General features: G+C 44.2%; 1 protein-coding gene, 1 long non-coding RNA gene and 1 pseudogene across 2 annotated transcripts; 2 read left to right on the forward strand and 1 right to left on the reverse strand.

Moving 5' to 3' along the window:
* The first annotated feature begins 414 nt into the window (after positions 1-414).
* On the forward strand, positions 415-1,625 carry LOC110308968 (annotated as a pseudogene).
* A 3,785-nt stretch (positions 1,626-5,410) lies between these two features.
* Positions 5,411-10,795, reverse strand: Nefm (neurofilament medium). Its single transcript, XM_021182297.1, has 3 exons — positions 9,537-10,795; positions 8,626-8,750; positions 5,411-7,250 (listed from the first exon to the last, which is right to left on the reverse strand). The coding sequence occupies exons 1-3, from the start codon at positions 10,608-10,610 to the stop codon at positions 5,903-5,905; spliced, it is 2,547 nt and encodes an 848-aa protein (XP_021037956.1). The 5' UTR covers positions 10,611-10,795; the 3' UTR covers positions 5,411-5,902.
* On the forward strand, positions 9,549-17,160 carry LOC110309565. Its single transcript, XR_002379716.1, has 3 exons — positions 9,549-10,625; positions 11,317-11,496; positions 16,569-17,160. It is a non-coding gene; the product is annotated as an uncharacterized LOC110309565 (long non-coding RNA).
* The last annotated feature ends 957 nt before the right edge of the window (positions 17,161-18,117 follow it).

Genomic DNA, 18,117 nt, shown 5'->3' on the forward strand with positions numbered 1-18,117 from the left:
TATATGTCTTACAGACATGGCAATTGAGTCAATATGGCTGTTTTAGTCATTACTCTTAAAAATAATGATAGCAATGGGAACTCACCATTTATTAGGGACATAGGATTTGTAACTATTTGTTCTGTGAATCTTGCATCTATAATTTTTTAAAGTCACTCTGAAATCCAGCATAGACCAAAGCAGGCAACTTTGGTCAGAATGAGGCTTTGTAGAAAGAGTAAGGCAGGCTTGTGATGTTCACACACGTGACATTGTACATAGTTTGTGTAGGTGAAGGACACAGTCCTCCAACAGGGATAACATTCAGCCTCTCTATGACCTGCATGACATTTGGCACAGGAAAAGCATGCTGCCTTGCAGAGTGAGTAGTTGGGTGTTCTCCATAGCAGGCAAGAGGATGTTCTCATCACTGGCATGGCATCCCTGCTGGGGAGGAACCCCTTTAGAGCCCCTCATCTGCAGCTGATGCATTCTGAGCTCTTGGGTCCCTTGCAGCACCCGAGCCTACCCTGACCTTCCCTCCACCTGGTAGCCTGTCTTGAAAGGGTGCAGCTTTGAATTTGGCTCCATGGAGTATTATGCGCTGTGTGGTTTTGGTGGGGTCTTAAACTGTGGGCTGATGGACACTGCTATTGTTCTCCTGGATTTCATAAAATGCCTAATGCAGGTGGACCCTCAAAAGTGTAAGGGCATATTTAATAGATTCTATTACACTGAGAGAAAATAGTGTTCATGGTTTGGCTAAAGGACCAGTGTTGGGGATTGGTTCTAACATTTTGAATTATTCCAACCTCCAAACTCGGGAATCTGAATGTCCAAACGCTGAAGGTCCTTGTCCCCAGTTGGTTTTTGGTTGATCAGTAAATAGCTAATGACTAATGTCTGGGCAGGTAGACTGAGGTGCGACTTTTGGATTTGCAGGGGGTTAGGAACTGGAAGGGAGGAGAAGGGTGTTGCTATGATTTGGAAGGAGATGGATCAGATTTAGACCTTTGGAAGTAAAATCATCTGAAAAGTAGGTGAGAAGGAATGAGTCCCTGGAAGAGCTGCCCAGAAGCATCTTGGGCAGCAAAGACCAGAAGGAGCCAGGGCAACAAAGATAAAATATAGAATTATAGGGCAAAACCAGGATTTCAGGAGGAAAATGTGTGCTAGCTGTAGGGAGGATTAGAATTACCCAGCCTTTGAGCTAGTCAAGGCATTTAAAATTAATTAATTTGTGCTCCCACCCGGGGAGCACAAAGCCTAACTAATTCACTGCTACAGACCAGCCAACTTTGATTGGCTATTCTATACAAGGGCTCTGCAAATTCAACTTTTATGAAGTCTTCAAAGCCGTGTATACCACTTGCTTGGTGAGGAAAACACCTATCTACGGCACACAGCAATATATTAGCTGCTTCTGACAGTGCTGACTTCTGTGCTGACACTGCCCTGGTTTCTACGGAAGCTGCTAAAGTTTGGAATCAAACCCAGCCTGGCTATGCCAACATATTGAGGAAAGCCATTCCCTAAATGTAAAGAGAAAAAGGCTTAAATGCATTCTACAAGGCTTTGCTCTTCTGTGGATGAGGCAGATCCCATACACCATGATGAAGTTCTGTGGTCCATCTATGAATCTCTGAAGAAGCAGCTTGAGTTAACTGAGTAGACACTCGGAAGTAACATGGACTGAATCTACTTGCTGGTCAGTGTTGAAGAAAGCACAAAGGAACTTTTATAGATTTGATGTGTAGAAAACCATCTATTCCTGATATAATTACTGTACTGCCTTCAGGCCTCAAGGCAATGAGGTGGAAATGATGGAGTAAGACCCCAGAAGTCCTTCTCTGGCCTTTGCATGTGACTGCATGCATACATCCACATGATTACATGCATGTACAATACAACCCAACCCAACACACACACACACACACACACAAACTTTGATGTTGGAAATTATATGTACATTTGAACACATATTGTATTTTATATAATTATTAATACTATTTAATTTGCAGTGAAGTCACAAATGGAAATTAATGTACTGATTAGTTTCTTGTCTTCAAAATAAATGAATCATTTATCTGTTACTTTGATCTAATTTAATACTGAATATGAACAAATAGTTATGCCTGCTATAGTGCTGGGAATTTTCTGTTTTATTCATCATCATCATTATCATCATCATTATTTGTGTGTCTGTGCATGTGTGTGTGTGTCTATACAATATGTGTGAGTATGGGCAAGCACATGGCAGGGTGATTGTGCTGGGTTTTGAGAATAGCATTTTGGAATTGATTCTGTCGTTCCACTGCGGGATCCAGGGATGAAACTCAGGCTGTCAGGTTGGCAAAGCAAGCACTTATTGGCTTTGAGATCTCAAAGGTCTGGGAACTCTCATGGATGTTAAGTGGAGAACCTCAGCTTCCATAGTCTGCAGGCAGAAAGGGAAAGTTACAGGATAGCAATGACCCCAAGGTGCACAACTGTGCTTGCTGTCCCTGATGGCATTCAAATCCAATGCTGTTGTCAGACAGCTGCATTTCTAAAGAGTGAAGGCTCTTGGAAATGGAGGAATATTGTGTAGTCTCAATAAAATAATTCACATAAAAATAGCTTCTGCTTCCCTTTGGGCAAGTTATATAAGCCACCAGAGAAAAGAACTTGTTCCAAACTGGAACTAGCAACCTATTTGTTGTGGGAACGGCTCTCCTAATGTTTTAATACTATCTGTGTACTGACTGGCAGTAGACTAAAACACACCAGAAATAACTTCCCTTTAAAAAGTCGAACATGGAAGTTTATCAGGAGAAAAGCACTCATCGAATCTATGTACCCTGCAGCTGTGTGGTAGAACCACATAGGTGTCAGTGAAGGACCTTAGCCTCCTCAGTCTGCGCGTACAGAAGGGGAAACTCGCAGGATAATAATGACCGTAAGGCACACAACTGTGCTGTTCCCGAGGGTGTTCAAACTCTAATTCAACTCTGTTGTCAGTCTGCACTTGTAAAGAGGGAGGGATGTGGGAAATGGAAGAATCACTGTGTAGTTTTGTAATTCATGATGTAAATGATGCCCTAGAGATAAGGATGCTAAATGAAAGAAAGACCCATGGCATGGCTCCTCTGAAGAGAAACAGAGAGATTAGATGGGCATCCGTATAATATGAGTTGTCCGCCGTGGGTGAATCTGAGAGGCGGTGTGTTGTAGGGGCTCCCACTCTGCACTCTGGAGCTAGACTCCCGGTTAACTCTCAGCTCAGTGATCTAACTTCTGACTTAGTGTCCCTGCAGCCAGAGACAGACTAGAGAGATACCAGACTCTAGCTTCCTGAACTCTTGGAGGTTTAGATTCACTGCCTCACTGTCACTGAATGTATTTGGATGCATGGATTTCAGATGGTTTTCTTTTAAATTCCAGGGGTGAAGCCCAGTGTCTCCAGGGGTCCTTAATAATTATTCTGTTTGTTTAATTGCTGAGTCAGCAGGGCCATTTATTGATTTAGAAACGTTCACATGGATTATCGAAGGAATGTTGCTTTATTACTCGTGAGGAGGTCAGGATAGCGATTCTGTCTTTTACCATATGCGGAAGGATTGCTAAGAAAGAAAGAGAGGTGGATTGGAACAGAACCGGGGGTGGGGGTAAGTACACGGTTGGTTCCAGCCTCAGGGGAGAGCTCAGCTGACAGATACCACTTTTAAATAGCACATACTGAAAAAAAAGGCAATACAGGCATTAAAAAAATTTATTTCTACCCCAGGGACCACTGCTGGCACTCCTTTTTCTTCCATTGTACTTTTATTTGATGTGATGGTTTTAGGAACAAATTATTATCTTTATAATAATATTTATATTATAAACATTAATAATATTTAGTAGCTACTTAAAGTTTATATGGACTAGATCATATAGAGCTAGCCTCTATTATTGCTTCTTATAGGTAAGGCCACTTACTGATTTAGAAGTGTTTAGGTAGAGTTTCAAAGATACATTTTACTCTCTGTGAGAAGGTCAAAATAGTGATTCTGTCTTTTCCGAGATATATGGAAGTGTCCCCAGGAAAGCAAATGAGGTGGTTGGAGTAATTCAGGGCTGGTGGGGCACTTCCTTCTTGCTTCTGATGGGTTCTCAGGCCTTGGGGGAATTACCCCACCTACCACTGTTGCAAGTGACTGGAGTTACTTTTGATTGGACTGGCAATCAAGATGCTTCTTCTGTTATTGGCCAAGGTGGGAGGCAAACAGGATGCTGTTTTCTGGAACTTTCATCAGAGCAACATAGTTCTGGGCTGAGTCAGCCTTGGGCTGCCTGTGACCTCTATCCCAGCTCCCCTTTCCCAACACCTGCTTCATCAGCTGATTTTTCTCCAGGTGTTACCCTGGATCCCTCCAGTATACTCATTTTATTTTTAAATTCCACATAGAGTTGGGGTTTTGACTGGTTATACTTAAATAACCCTATTTCAGGTTGGGTGTCATGGATATTGCATCTGGAAAAAAATGAGTGTTTTAACATAAACCACAAGTTGTTTTAAAGAAAATATATAAATAAATAAGTGTATAGGTGTTATATATATTTGGTAAAAACTGGGGTCTGGCTAATGGCTGGGGAAAGACCACTATAAACCTTCTATGAACTCTGAACTCCCTGGGTACATTCAGTGTTCCAAATTGGAGTATCTTGAAAAACATTAATGAGAACATCAAGGGAGGATATCCTTGGATTGGTCTCATTAATAGGAAAAATAAAGACTTGGAAAAATAATATGCTATTAATTTATATGTGGGTGTAAAGGTCTAAGGCAAATGGCTTTGGAGAGAAAATAGTATTATTTTCCCTTCGTCCAGACTACGGCTTTTCACCTAAAACTGTTTAATATCTAAATCAAAGACTCTTTTTTTTTTGGTATTATTTCTCCAACTAATAAAAGCCTACACAGTATAAATCCTTTTCAACCAAACCAAGAATCAGTGTTGGAAATGGCTATTAACCAGAGTGGATATTTCTTGACTATTTAAAGTCCACATCTTCTAGACACACATGACCTCCCTGGTTGTGACTCAATTCCACGGTATTTGCAATGGTTCCATTATTACTCTCTCACCTTGAGATTTACTGTGGTCCTCGGGATGGAACTGTCTAGAGATTGAAGACTTCTCTCACCAAATCTCCCTTTATTTACCCACGATGCTTTTATTTTTATTTCAGAACTATAGTTTTAAACTTTCAGGGTGAAGCTTGGGCTAAGTACATGTGTCAACACACGAAACTGTCCTACGCAATGCTTTCCAATGAGATTCTCTCAGAGAGCTGAGCCGTGCAGGTCACTAACAATTCCCAGAGACAGTGTGCTCCGGAGGAATCTCAACAGCTAGCTCTCGGCAACAGGTACTTCACTGAAATGACACATCACCACACATTTGGCTTATGTTTCCAGTATGACCTTTATTGAGCAAGGACTGCTGTGACATTTTACATCGATCAAGATAAGGTTGCGAACTGTGCAGATCAGCAAGGTTCTCCCATGAACAGAAGTCCATTTTAAATGCACCAGTGAGGTAAACGTAAGTATTCATATATAGCTTTCTTAAGGCTAAGAGAGTTCTGTTTCACTTATTATTTTTGGCTCAGTTGGTACTCTGCATAATACATCTCAAGACATCCCCCCGAGTGCCCCTCTTCCAACAGCTCAGGAAACTGGCGAATTCCCTAGGTACATACACGATCATGCATTTGAATTCCCCCCAAGGACTGAGGAGGGGGGGCACCCTGAGCTTGCATGCAGTTCCCTCATATTGCACAAAGGAAAATACAATGTCTGGAGCCCCCATGGGAGAACCCATTCTGTTTTGAAGCTGTCAATCACATGCATTTTGAAATTGTCGTATGGCTTAACCTTTTGCAACGGACTCCAATCTTAGTCACCCTGGGTGACTTCCTTGACTATGGCGTGTGAAGTGACCTTTTCTACCTTTTTAGTTGAGACCAGCTTCTCCTCAAAGGTCTCCTCATGCTCTTCAACCTTTTGAGTGACGGTTACAGATTTGGTGATGTATTTGGTAGCACCATCGCCCCCCTCGCTGGTGATCTTTTCTACCTTCTTGGTGACCACCACTTTATCATCACTGCTATCCTCTCCTTTCTTCTCCTCTGCAGGGCTCACATCTAAGCCATTAGTGACCACCCCTTTCTCCTCCTCCCGCCCACTGCCCTTCTCCTGAGTTTCCTGCTCCTCCTCCTCCTTCCCTTCCACCTCCCCATTGATAGCTATGTCTTCCTTCTTGGACTCCTGCGGGCTTCGGTCACTCCCTTCCTCCTCACTGCCCCCCTCCTCCTCTGCCTTGTCCTTCACCTTCTCCTGCGGCTGAGGCTTCTCCTCTTTGGTGTCTTTCTCCAGGCTCACCTTTACCGACTTGCTGATGGTGACCACCTCCTCCACAGCCTTCTCTTTCACCGGGGACTCGGCCTTCTTTTTATCTGCAACATCTTTTGGCTTCTCCTCCTTTTTCTCCACCTTCTCTTCCTTGGGTGATTCTTTGGTGACTTCCTTCTTCTCTTCCTCAACTTTCTCTTCCTCCTTTTGCTCACCCTTCCCGGCCTTGGCCTCTGGTTTTGGCTTTACTTCTTCCACGGGTGATTTGGGCATAGGGGATTTGGCTTTCTCAGGCTTCTCGACCTTGATTTCCTCCTTGACAGCCACTTCCTCAACCTTTCCCTCAATTTTCTTTTCCTCCTTAGCTTCTACTTCCTCTCCTTCACCTTCTGCCTCGGTTTCTCCTTCTTCTTCTTCCTGCTCACCTTCATCTTTTTCACTGGAGCCTTCCTTCTCAGATCCCCCCTCTTCTGCCTGGTCTGACTTGACACCTTCATCTTCCTCCTCTTCTTCCTCCTGGCCTTCCTCTTCTTCCTCCTTTTCCCCTTCCTCCTCCTCTTCCTTAGCCTCAGGAGACTTCACGGGAGACTTTTCGGCTTCTGGTTCCTCCTCCTTTTCTTCTGCCTCTTCCTTCTCCTCTTTGGCGGAGGCTGCCAACTCCTCTGCGATGGCTGTGAGGGTTTCTTCCATTTCTGACTTCTCATCTTCCACTTTAGTTTCTTCGATGATCTCCTCCACAAATTTGTGTTGGACCTTGAGCTTGGGGGCCTCGACTTTGGTCTTCTGAATCTTACTGGATATTGTGACTGAGGGCTGTCGGTGTGTGTACAGAGGCCCGGTGATGCTTCCTGAAAATGTGCTAAATCTGGTCTCTTCCCCCTCTAGGAGTTTCCTAAGGAGAGAACCAAAGAGGATGAGACATCAAGAAAGACGTGTGGTCTTCTAATCTTCATTACCACAAGCTTAATGTAGTGGGCACTTTTGAATAAATAGAATCACATAAGGAAATACTCTTTCTACCAGGGCAGTGAGTGCTTACTGCCATTTCATCAACATGTTTATCATATCCTGGGGCAGATTCTCCAAGAGTGCCAGACAGTCCTCTGCTGCAGTGCCTAGCCACTCCCAGTCGACAACTAACCACACCCAGTCAGTAAATACAACACTGCTGCAGGCATGCAGTTGGTGTAGGTGTAGTATGAATGTGCTAAAATGGTCTCTAGTGGCCAACCCACTTTGTTCCCCAAACGGTCTCCTCCCTCATCATTTGAATTGCCAAGATTTCTATGAAGTTTAAAAGCAAATAAAATGTTCAATTTAAAATGAAAACTACTGAGCATAAGTCAGAATGTTGATGAATTTAAATTATTGCTACATACTAATATAGGTGAAGCAAATTATAATTTGTTCAGTGACAGAATGTCTCTTTGTACAATCGTTTGGTTCCTTTAAAAAGAAAGTGCAATTTATTCTTGCTATAACAGCCTTACAGGAAGTGACTGCCTCCTCAAGAGCTGTATGCTTTGAATCTGGCCAACAGAAAGACAGCATTACTTAGGAGACCTAGAACCAGTTTACAGATAAAGAGATCAAACCTATATTTGCCTATATGTTTAGTTCTATATGTTTCTATACATACACACTTGTCTAGATCTAGATATGAGGGTATCATACTTTACATATGTAGATAAATATACATTAAATTTACACTTCTAGCCAGATTGAATGCATGTATATCATCCATAGACTTAAAATAAGTGCACCTATATTCTAGTGTGCCTATATCTAGTCTCAGCCAGAGGATGGCAACAGTAAGCTGTAACAGAGAAATAGGAGAAGAATGACCTGGTGTTTGTCCTTGGCTTTATAAAAGAGAACCATCAGATGAAATATAAAAATGAAAACTTCATCTGCTTGTCAGACATACAGATGCTTAAAACAAAAATTTAAACCTATTGCTACGCCCCCAGCAACTCAAAAAGTACTATTCTTTTTGTGCATATTTGGGCTTTTTTCATACAATATATTTTGGTCCCCTCCCCCAGTTCCACCCTCCTCCCGGATCTTCTCCATAGTCACTCTTTAAAGCTGAATCAGGTTGATAAACCTGTATCTGTAATACTTAGGATTCTGTTTGTAACTGAGCTGGGGAGTCAGGGCTCTGAGCCTGTCTCACTCGGACAGCTTTGGCTTAAGTGGGGAAGGCTGTTCGCAGCAGCCTCTGCAGTGCCTGTAGGGTCTGGACCAAGTCTGTAGAGATCCTGTACCTGTACGCGGCGATCTCGATGTCCAGGGCCATCTTGACGTTAAGGAGATCCTGGTATTCTCGCAAATGACGAGCCATTTCCCACTTGGTTCCCCGAAGTTCATTTTCCAACTGCTGGATGGTGTCCTGAAAGGTACAGGGAGTCTCTAGAAACTTCCTTCACAAGACACTTGCTATTCCCTGCCCGGAGCTCTTTCCTACCCCCCCCCCAACTCCCCCTCCCCGCCAGTCCTGTGAGCCTCGCAGACATCCCTCCTAGCTATCCCTCCTTCTTTTATGGTAGTAAAATTCAAAACAAAGCAACAAAAATCAACCAGACAATTCCCAGGCACTACACACACGGAGACTGGCAAGCCTAGAACGCCCCTAGAAGGGAGCATTGAGGAATCTGAGGAAGGTCCCTAGCGGACTTTGCACCCCCCCCCCCCATCCCCGCCCAAATTCTGGACTGAAGCCAGCTTTGAGAGCTCCGCCCGTCGCGGCTGGAGGCAGGGTAGGGAGTGGAGAGTAGGGGGTGAGGAGGGCGGGGTGGAGATGCGGGGGTGGGGAGGGGAGCGAGGAAGGAGGCAGGAATCCAAGAGACTATCTGTGCTCCTGCTTATTAAACGGTGTATTTCTCAACGACCAGAATGTGCCTTTTTACTTTTACAGTAGAATCTACCGTAGGAAAGCAAGTTTTTGAAGGAGATGGGAATTTCTAAGTAGTTGCGGCAAGTGGGTGGGGCAAGGAGGAGGGGCGGAGCACAGACCTTGGGCTATGGCTAACCCGCGTCTGTGAAGCTGGTGCGCGCACTGGAATGCCGCCACCAGGGAGCGCGACCAAGAGGGCCTCTGGGCGCGCTCTCGAGTGTCGTGTCGGGGGCGCGCGGCGCTGGCGCTGGCGCAGGCCGGCCGCGCAGCCGCGGTTCCTACCTGGTAGCTGCTGAGGTCGTGGTTGTGGCGCTCCTCGATGTCGCTGAGCTGCCGCTCCAGGGACTCCTTAGTGCCTCGCACCGACTCGAGCTCGATGCTCTTGGACTGCAGCTGGCGCCGGTACTCGGCGATCTCTTCCTTGGCGGAGCGAATGGCCTCCTTGTTCTGCTCGGCCGCCTCGGTGAGCTTGGCGTAGCGGCATTTGAACCACTCTTCGGCCTGGTGCATATTCTGGTCTGAGTGACACTCGAGCTGGGAGCGGATCTCCTTCAGCGCCGTAGAGATGTCGGTCTTCAGGTAATCTTTGCGCTCTACTGTGATGTGCGACGCCTGGATCTGAGCCAGCAGGTCGGCCACCTCCTCTTCGTGATTGCTCCGCAGGAAAGCCACCTCATCCTGCAGCGACTGCACCTTCTTGTCCAGCTCCACCTTAACCATCGACGACTCCTCGATGTCTTTGCGCAGCGCGCGAATGGCAGCCTCGGTGTCGTCCCGCAGCCGCGCCTCCTCCTCGAAGCGCTCCTTGAGCCGGTGGATGTCTTCCTCCAAGTGATCGGAGTCCAGCTGCACTTGAGCCTTCTCGTGGTTCACCATCTCGAGGGTGGCGCGCAGCTCTCGGATCTCCTGGTCGTAAGCATCACCCAGCTGGGCGTGCGAGGCCTGCTTCTGCCGCAGTGCCTGGATCTCTGCCTCGATCTCCTTGTTCTGTTGTTCCAAGTAGTGCACTTTCTCGATGTAGCCGGCGAAGCGGTCGTTCAGCCCCTGCAGCTGCTCTTTCTCGTTAGAGCGGGACAGTTTGTAGTCGCCGCCGGAGCCGCCGTTGAGCAGCGACGAGGACTGGCTGAAGTCGAGGCTGCTCTCGGCCGAGCTGAGCATAGCCGAGCTGTAGGCGAGACGCGGGGCGAGCGCGCTGCGCTTGTAGGAGGAGGACACGGTGCTGGGCGAGCCGCGGGACCAGGACTGCGAGCGGAAGCCGCTGGACGGGGAACCGCTCACGCGGCTGAAGCTGGAGCGGGTCTCGGTGACCCGCCGGTAGGCGGACGGGTTGCCCAGCGAGTCCAGCGTGTAGCTCATCTTGGAGGCCTTGGGGTGTGTGGCTGTCACAGCGTTCTGCCGGCCTCGCCGCAGCCCCTTTATAGCGGAGCAGCTGGTCCCGGGCCAGGGCCCCGCCCCGTGGAGGCGGCGGCCGAGGAGGCGGGGACTGCGGGCACCGGGCCGGGGGTGGGGGGAAGGGGGAGACAAGCCCTGCGGTGATTCAGCGGCCGCTCCACGTGGGCCCGCACCATACTGGACCCCACACTTGGGTGTCGCCGGGCCGGCCTTTTCCTAGCGTCCCCTTGAGTTCCAGACCTCTTGTCACCCGGTAGCTTGCCCTTCTCTGCTTTTTCACCAGCAGTTTGCAGTTCACAGCTTTGGCGCAAGTGCCCTTTCCCAGCGCCCTTTCTTTGTCTCGCCACTCTCGGCCCTTTGGGCAGCTCTTCTCTGACTTCCTGACTTTCGTTTGCCCCCCTACCTCTTAGTCTCTTTCTTCCTTACTTTTGGCCGTAGGGTCCGCTGTTCTTTATCACACACACCCCTCCCACCTCTCCACGAGGCCCTTCTCCCTCTACTTTTTTTTTTTTTTTCAATCTGGCATTTCCCTTGAAGCCCTTTCCCCTGGGACTTTTTTCTTTGCAGCCTCGACTTTCACCCCTTAACCCCCAACTCTCTTTTTGTTCCCCCATCCATCCTTGTCTTCCTTGTCTTCCCTCTCCTCCCCCTACTCCTTGTCTTAAAGCAGCAAGAGATGAACTGAGAGTTATGCAGAAGAAAAAAAAAGAGAGAGTTTTTGAGGAATGGCCCGCCGGAAACCTCCGGAAAGGGGACAAAGAAGACAGGCCGGGGTAGTCATTTGTGTTAAAAGTGGAAAGTGGCACTCCAGTCTGCTTAACTGTTGGGGGACGTCTGCAGCTTCCAGCAGGTAAGGCGCTGTGACGCCCAAGGATCCGGCAGCACCAAGGACAGCGCCCAGGCGTGCCCATGGGATTGTGCTGGGTTCGCAGCCTACCAGAGCCCAGAGGAGGGTCACTTCTGGTTCATCTCCTCCAGCGAATACTTTTAAACCTGTTTGTAGGGGCTGTTTGTTTGTAGGGAACCATCTGGAAATCCCACACTAAGACTTCTCTGCAGTGCAGAGTTGGCACAATGAACAGACTGCAGATTTTAAAATCAACTAAAATTCATTAAACTCAGTTAAGGAAAATAGAGACTTGAAACCCAGTTTGACTTTACCAATAAGTGAAGGATGTTAGGGAAGGAGGAGACACAAGGCCTGAAATTTGAAGGTCAACTACTCACTGGGAAGGGGAAATCCTAGATGAAAAAAAAATCCAGGGAGATAGTGTGTATGTTAAGTTTGAAAATTGCATAGTCATCTTTCTGTCTGGGTACTTCTTACGTGTACTGTTACAACCGACAGGGCAGCTGAATTAGTTTTAAATTAATTGAAAGGTAACTGGACAGACTCATCTCAGTCTTGAATAAGCCAGGTGGTCCCTCTGCCCCCATTTAAAAACGCAACCTATTTCCTTATGTTGATTTTGATGACCGATTTGGAATAGACCCACCATCCTTTAAGCATGTTTATTTAAACAAACATTCAACAGAGGGCTTCCTTTGACTGTATATTTTGAACTGAAAATGTCCTTCTATTTTGGATTACAGTTTTGGAAGATTCAGAGTGAAAAAGTTCAGAGTCTTGACAGAGAAAGTGAGAGATGGACTGCAGTCCTGCAGGGGGGGGGAGGGGGGTCACAGGAAGGAGTGGGCGTTGTGAAATGCTTACTGTGGGTCAGAATAAACCAGCGCTTGGAAGCAGAGACAGCAGACTGATGTACCTTTTCGGGCATATATTCTCTAACCTCTGCTTCATTATGTGACAGAGTTGTATTCATCAGTAAGTAATCACAGACGCCTCCCTTTCTGAGGCTTTGATTTTGTAGTTTTATAAGCTTCCAGCCCATACATTTTAAGATAGAAGCGAGTTTTTAAAAGGAAAAAGGCTCGTTTAAGGAGTTAACTTTTGGATCTGTGAAACTGCAGCATTGCGGGCTGCGGGGGTGGAGGGTGAGGGGGCTGGGTATGAGGCGGATCTGATCTGCTGAGCATTGCTTACTGCTCAAGCAGAGAGAGCCCAGACTCAAATCCCCAAGAATGGCGTTCCACAAAGTGGACAACTAACTTGTAAATATTGTAAAACCCCAAATTTATCGATTTCCTATGGAAAGAGTAAATGAAAATAAAAACTTCCTGGGCTTGTCAGGTGTGGGCTAGCAGGGTGGGACCTCAGCAGGATGCCATGTAGAAATTGCTGCATCTGAACTATGCGGCATTTTTCCTTGAGCCCTGTGCGGCTGCCTGCTTTTACTAAGATAAATAAAGCTGCCAGCAGTTTCCTGCTGCACACTCATGGGGAAAGCTCCCTGCAGTGAGAGCACATGGGTAGCAAACAGGCTTCAGCTGCGAGTTTTCTGCGGGGCTTTGGCAATGAGATGACTCTGCAGAGGCATTTACAAGGAAACATGTGTTTGATTTCACCATCAGCCTGTTTTGCCTCGTGTCTAAACCAGCTCAAAAATTGTTAAACATCCAACCAGTTGCAGAAAAGAAAGTGCTGCTTGCAAACAAAGTCATGGCCAATTACTTAGGCTAAACCTGGTGCTGATAGCTTAACATCTTAGCTGCAATGTCACCTGGACTATTGATTAATCTAGGCCTTAAGGAATGATGCAGGGACTTACAAGTTCTTCTGTTAAGGGGACAGTGTGCTAATGATTTAAAAATTAGGGCTTCAGTCCCACCGTACTTTTCTGCAGCCTTTCACTTTTTACTTTGTTCTTTCATTTCTCTATTTGTCCTGAAGGTGACTTGAAGGGTAAATCCACCATACAGTCTTTTAAACATTATTATTATTATTTTTAAAAGGGCTATGGAAGCTATTCCTTTTTTTCTTTTCTCTCCTGAGCTTCTGAAAAAATTCACTTCCTTAATATTTTTCATAGAGAGAAATGGTTTGCATATTTCCTCTTTTGGTGACATTATAGCTATACAACTGTAACATACTAGCAACAGAGAAAATGAGCGAGAAAGGGTATCTGGCTTTACTGCAATGTGGGGCTGGCATTGAGTTTACGAGAGTACTTTTGTGGTTTATTCAAAGAAGGATATATATGATTTGGATATAAGAGTTTTAATGAAATTATCTTTAAATTGTTGTTTGTTTTGAATTGCCTTTTGGAGAATGGAAGAACATTTTTTCCCCTATTTCTATTTCCTTCACTAGGTGAAACGTGAATGTTAACTTGAGTTAAGAGTAAAGCACTATAAGGAATTTGAGGGTCTGATGCTGGTGAATCAATTCCAGAAAAACCTGAAGAAGGAGACTTAGGTTTTAAAAAACGCTAGAGCTTCTCTGGGAGTAATTCCATAGCTCGAGCTCAGCACAGATGAATTGGAGCGGTGTTGTTATATTAATTTGCAGCATGTTTTAAATGGTCAAGCTGTTTTTTACTGAGAGTCAGGACAGTTCTTGATTGAAAATGGAAATACAATATTTGTACAAGAGGTTCATTTATTGGGTCAAAATGAATATATATATATATATACATATATATATATATATCATATTTCTCTCTCTCTCTCTGTTTTTACTTCCTTACTTTTTTCTTTTAAGGTTACACACACACACACACACACACACATAAATGAATGGAGAGTGGCAGCAAAAAGCTCTGGAAGGAAGAAAGGAAGGGAAGGAGGGAGAGAGGGAGGGAGGGAAACACACTGCCCACTGGGTAGGGTGCTTCTACTTATGATGAGATTTCAGCAGCCTGCTGTGATATGGGTCCCATGATGTTGTCTGGGAGCTACTTCTAGAACTTATAATGAATAACTATTTATGAATTTCCCTTTGGTAGTTGTTAAAGGGCTAGTTGATATAAGAGGCCCAGAACAGAGTCTGTTGGAGAGGAGACTGAGTTGAAAAGAAACCAGACCACTCACTTATTCTGCTTGAGTCTCAGATGTCAAAGTTTATGAGTAGGCCAGCTTGTTTATTTGTTTCATTTGTTGGAAGGAGTATAATAATATCCCCAGGAGAGAAAGGTTTTTCTTATCAGAACAATTGGGTCATATATGTATGCTGCTACTGTTTTTAATTAAAACAAATCCATCTGGGACAGCATCTCTTTCCTGGCATTAAGTGCTCCAGAGTATGTTTGCTTCTCTTATAAAATTCTTTATACATTAAATATTATATAACATTTATATTTTTGCCATTTCTGCCTTTATAAAGTTAATTTGAAGTCTTCAGGAATCTTAAAATATTCCATCTTTATGGATGTGAACTGAATCAGCTTGAAATTTTTCTCCGTAGAAATTTTCTGGGGCTAAGCTCTAGCTGTCCGCTCACACCAGCTTGCTGCTTTCCCTTTTTTGCTGTGTAATGCTAGCACTCTGCTGCTGTGAATCAATGCTAGAAAAGCCAGAAGCAGGAGCCTTAGGTCTTAAAAAAACGCTAGAGCTTCACCAGGAGAAATTCTATAGCTGAAGCTTAGTGCAGATGAGTTGAAGAAGTATGGTCATGTTATTTTGCAGCATGTTATTAATGGTCAAACTGGCTTTATGGAGAGCCTGGACAGCTCTTGATGAGGTGCACCTGAGCACTTAAAGCTGCAGTGCCTCTGAGTCTACCAAGTGCAGCCTTGTAACATTGTATCTTAGTTCAAGCCTGACTTCCGGAGATCCGTTCATCTTGCTGAAGCGGCTTCCTTAGAATGAACTTTATAACCATAAGGTCATCTATGGTTTGGAGATTAAATTTTTGAGCTAAATCCAGGGGTATAAATTTAAACCTCTCATCTAATAATTGTCATCATTTCAAACCTGAGTTCTTTTCCTTAGCCTTGACCATCCTGAAAAGCTGGGTCCTCTCACAAACGTCTGAAGATGACTCATGAGTGGAGCCGGAGGTCTCTCTTGGATTGCCAAGAACATCATATATTTTAAAATATTTCGTTCATTTTTTTGGGATATAAAATAGAAGTTTACAAAAAATAGAAATTTACAAAATGCAGAAATGCTATATCTGTTTTCTGTGTTTTAAATGAATTTAAATATGGATGGCAGGTTTTGGTTATGTAATATGTCGATTTGCAAAATAAATGGAAAGCACAATGCTGTGTGCCATGGGCCCTGGGTTTGAGCCTTGTATTTAACCTGCACTTTCCAATCTACACAGAAAGATGATTAGAGGCTCTATAGATGAAGGATGACTAAACAGAGCCAGTGTGGCTGCCCCTGACTGTCATCCTAGCATTTGAGTGGTAGAGGCAGGAGGATTAGGAGTTCAAGGATTCCACTACTGTTTTGAGTTTAGGCTAGTCTGGGCTCATTGAGTTCTTGCCTGCAAAAACAAAAACGATCAGTCAAAAACTCTCTCAATAAGAATAACTAGTGCTGTTACCCATCAGGAAAGTCTGACTGAGTTTGACATTAGTTTCCTATCTGCCTCTCATTTATAGAGGTAAACACCACCGTGGGTGGTGTGATCTGTGATGTGGGATGAGACCAAGTGAATGTTTTGATGTGTGATCTGGTACCTTACAGCCTGACCTAGTAAAGCTGGAATACTATATTTCTTTCTACTTAATGGGCCCCAGCCCCAGTGATACCACCAGCAGGCTTTTACATTTTCTATCAAAGAAGTAAGATGAAACAAATCAGACCTGGTAGCATACACCTGTAATCCCAGCTACTCAGGATGCCAAGACAGGAGGACTATACGTTCCAGGACAGCCTGCTTCAAAGGAAAAGGCAGGAGAAGGGCGAGTTACAGCAGTGGTAGCTGCTTACTCTCCACTTACTTACCCAGCACAAGGGAAGTCCCAGGTTCAGTCTCCACTACAGTGAGAAACCAAGCCCAACAAATGAGCACCAGCCTCATGTGGTGCTAGCGTGGGGGCAGAACTCAGTGATTCTTTTCGTTTTTTACAGTTGATCAAATTGACCGAAAGGTTTGTTCAAGACCACACACCTGCCAAGTGGTGGTGCTGGGACCAGGCTCAGCTCTTCTGGTGGCACTGTTAACATTACACAACTCCCTCAGTAGACTGCCAGATCCGGTCTCCAACTGGAACCTTCAACACAAATGTGAACGCTGCAGAGAGGAACATCGTGGTAATGTGGTTACGAGAGTTACTGATCATTTGCGTGTATCCAGTGTGTTAAATGTTTGGCCCCAAACTTCCCTGAGTTGTCTTATTTAATCAACACAATTTCCTCAGATGACCTTCTTATTATCTCCATTTTTATAGAAAAAAAAAGCAATCAAGTACAGAGATAAAAAGAAGTTAAATATGCACATAGCTGCAAGGTCATTAGAAGGTCATTGTTTCCTACTTTAAAAGCAATCTCTCATTTTAAATATCTCTCATTAGTGCCTAATTGTCATGCCACGTTAAAAACACTGAGGCAATGTTATGCATACATATTCTTCCCTCTTCTGCAATTAATATCAAAAGACTTTAGTTTCTCAGATGAATATTTTTTTATTGTTTCATTTGTGACTTTATTAAAGACATTAAAATACATTTCGAGTCACTTATCTTTTTTATTGTATTTTTCCCTAAATTAGTTTTCTATGTAATTTGAAGGACATCTAATTCACTCAACTCACTCTGGTCTATGCTCTGTGTATGAGGCCCCTTGTCTTAGCATTAGACCTGGTATCTATCATTCACATTTCCATATGCTTTGGGTTTTTAAAAGATTTTAATTCATTCCACACATAATTTACCATTCATTAACTTATTTATTATTACCTTATCTACATTTGAATTATAAAGAAAACCTTTTAATCTTATCTTTACAATCCTTAATTCCTCCTTCTTTCTTTCTTTCTTTCTCTTTCTTTCTTTCTTTCTTTCTTTCTTTCTTTCTTTCTTTCTTTCTTTCTTTCCTTCTTTCTTTCTTTCTCTCTCTCTTTCTTTCTTTCTTTCTTTCTTTCTTTCTTTCTTTCTTTCTTTCTTTCTTTCTTTCCTTCCTTCCTTCCTTCCTTCCTTCCTTCCTTCCTTCCTTCTCTTGCTCCCTCCCTTCCTCCTTTTCTTCCTTCCTGGACATTTCTTCCTTCCTTCTCTCCCTTTTCTACTCCACCCCCTTTCTTCCTCTCTTTTATGGATCTCATGCTCTTTAAACTACATCTATTTTGAGAGACCCAGTAACATTCATTTATAATTTGGCCGTAGCAATAGCTTGGCCCACTATCCTTATTGGTAAAGGTTTACAATGGGATGTCTGGCAAGAAAGAAGCTTTGTAAAATCTATCTAAATAGTGAAAAGACAGCCATGAATAATTTGAAGTGAATCTCTTGATCATCTATTTTATATACTAAAACCGGGGTTATGTGATTGCATTTATATATGTTGCTTGGAGACAAGTCAGTCTTAATCCACTTTTTTTGTTATTTATGGGATAAAGTACTCTGACTCACCCATTTCCATCCATATAAATCCTGCTTCTATTTATCCATTATCAGGGTCAAGG

The sequence above is a fragment of the Mus caroli genome, chromosome 14 (genome assembly GCF_900094665.2).
Source record: "Mus caroli chromosome 14, CAROLI_EIJ_v1.1, whole genome shotgun sequence".
In the NCBI taxonomy this organism is placed as follows: domain Eukaryota; kingdom Metazoa; phylum Chordata; class Mammalia; order Rodentia; family Muridae; genus Mus; species Mus caroli.

Excerpts from the sequence above, each read along its gene's own strand:
- Nefm (XM_021182297.1), bottom strand. The coding sequence starts at position 10,610 with ATGAGCTACACGCTGGACTCGCTGGGCAACCCGTCCGCCTACCGGCGG. Across the intron at positions 8,751-9,536 it reads ACGACCTCAGCAGCTACCAG|GACACCATCCAGCAGTTGGA; the intron begins GTAGGAACCGCG and ends TGTACCTTTCAG. Across the intron at positions 7,251-8,625 it reads ATCGAGATCGCCGCGTACAG|GAAACTCCTAGAGGGGGAAG; the intron begins GTACAGGATCTC and ends TTCTCTCCTTAG.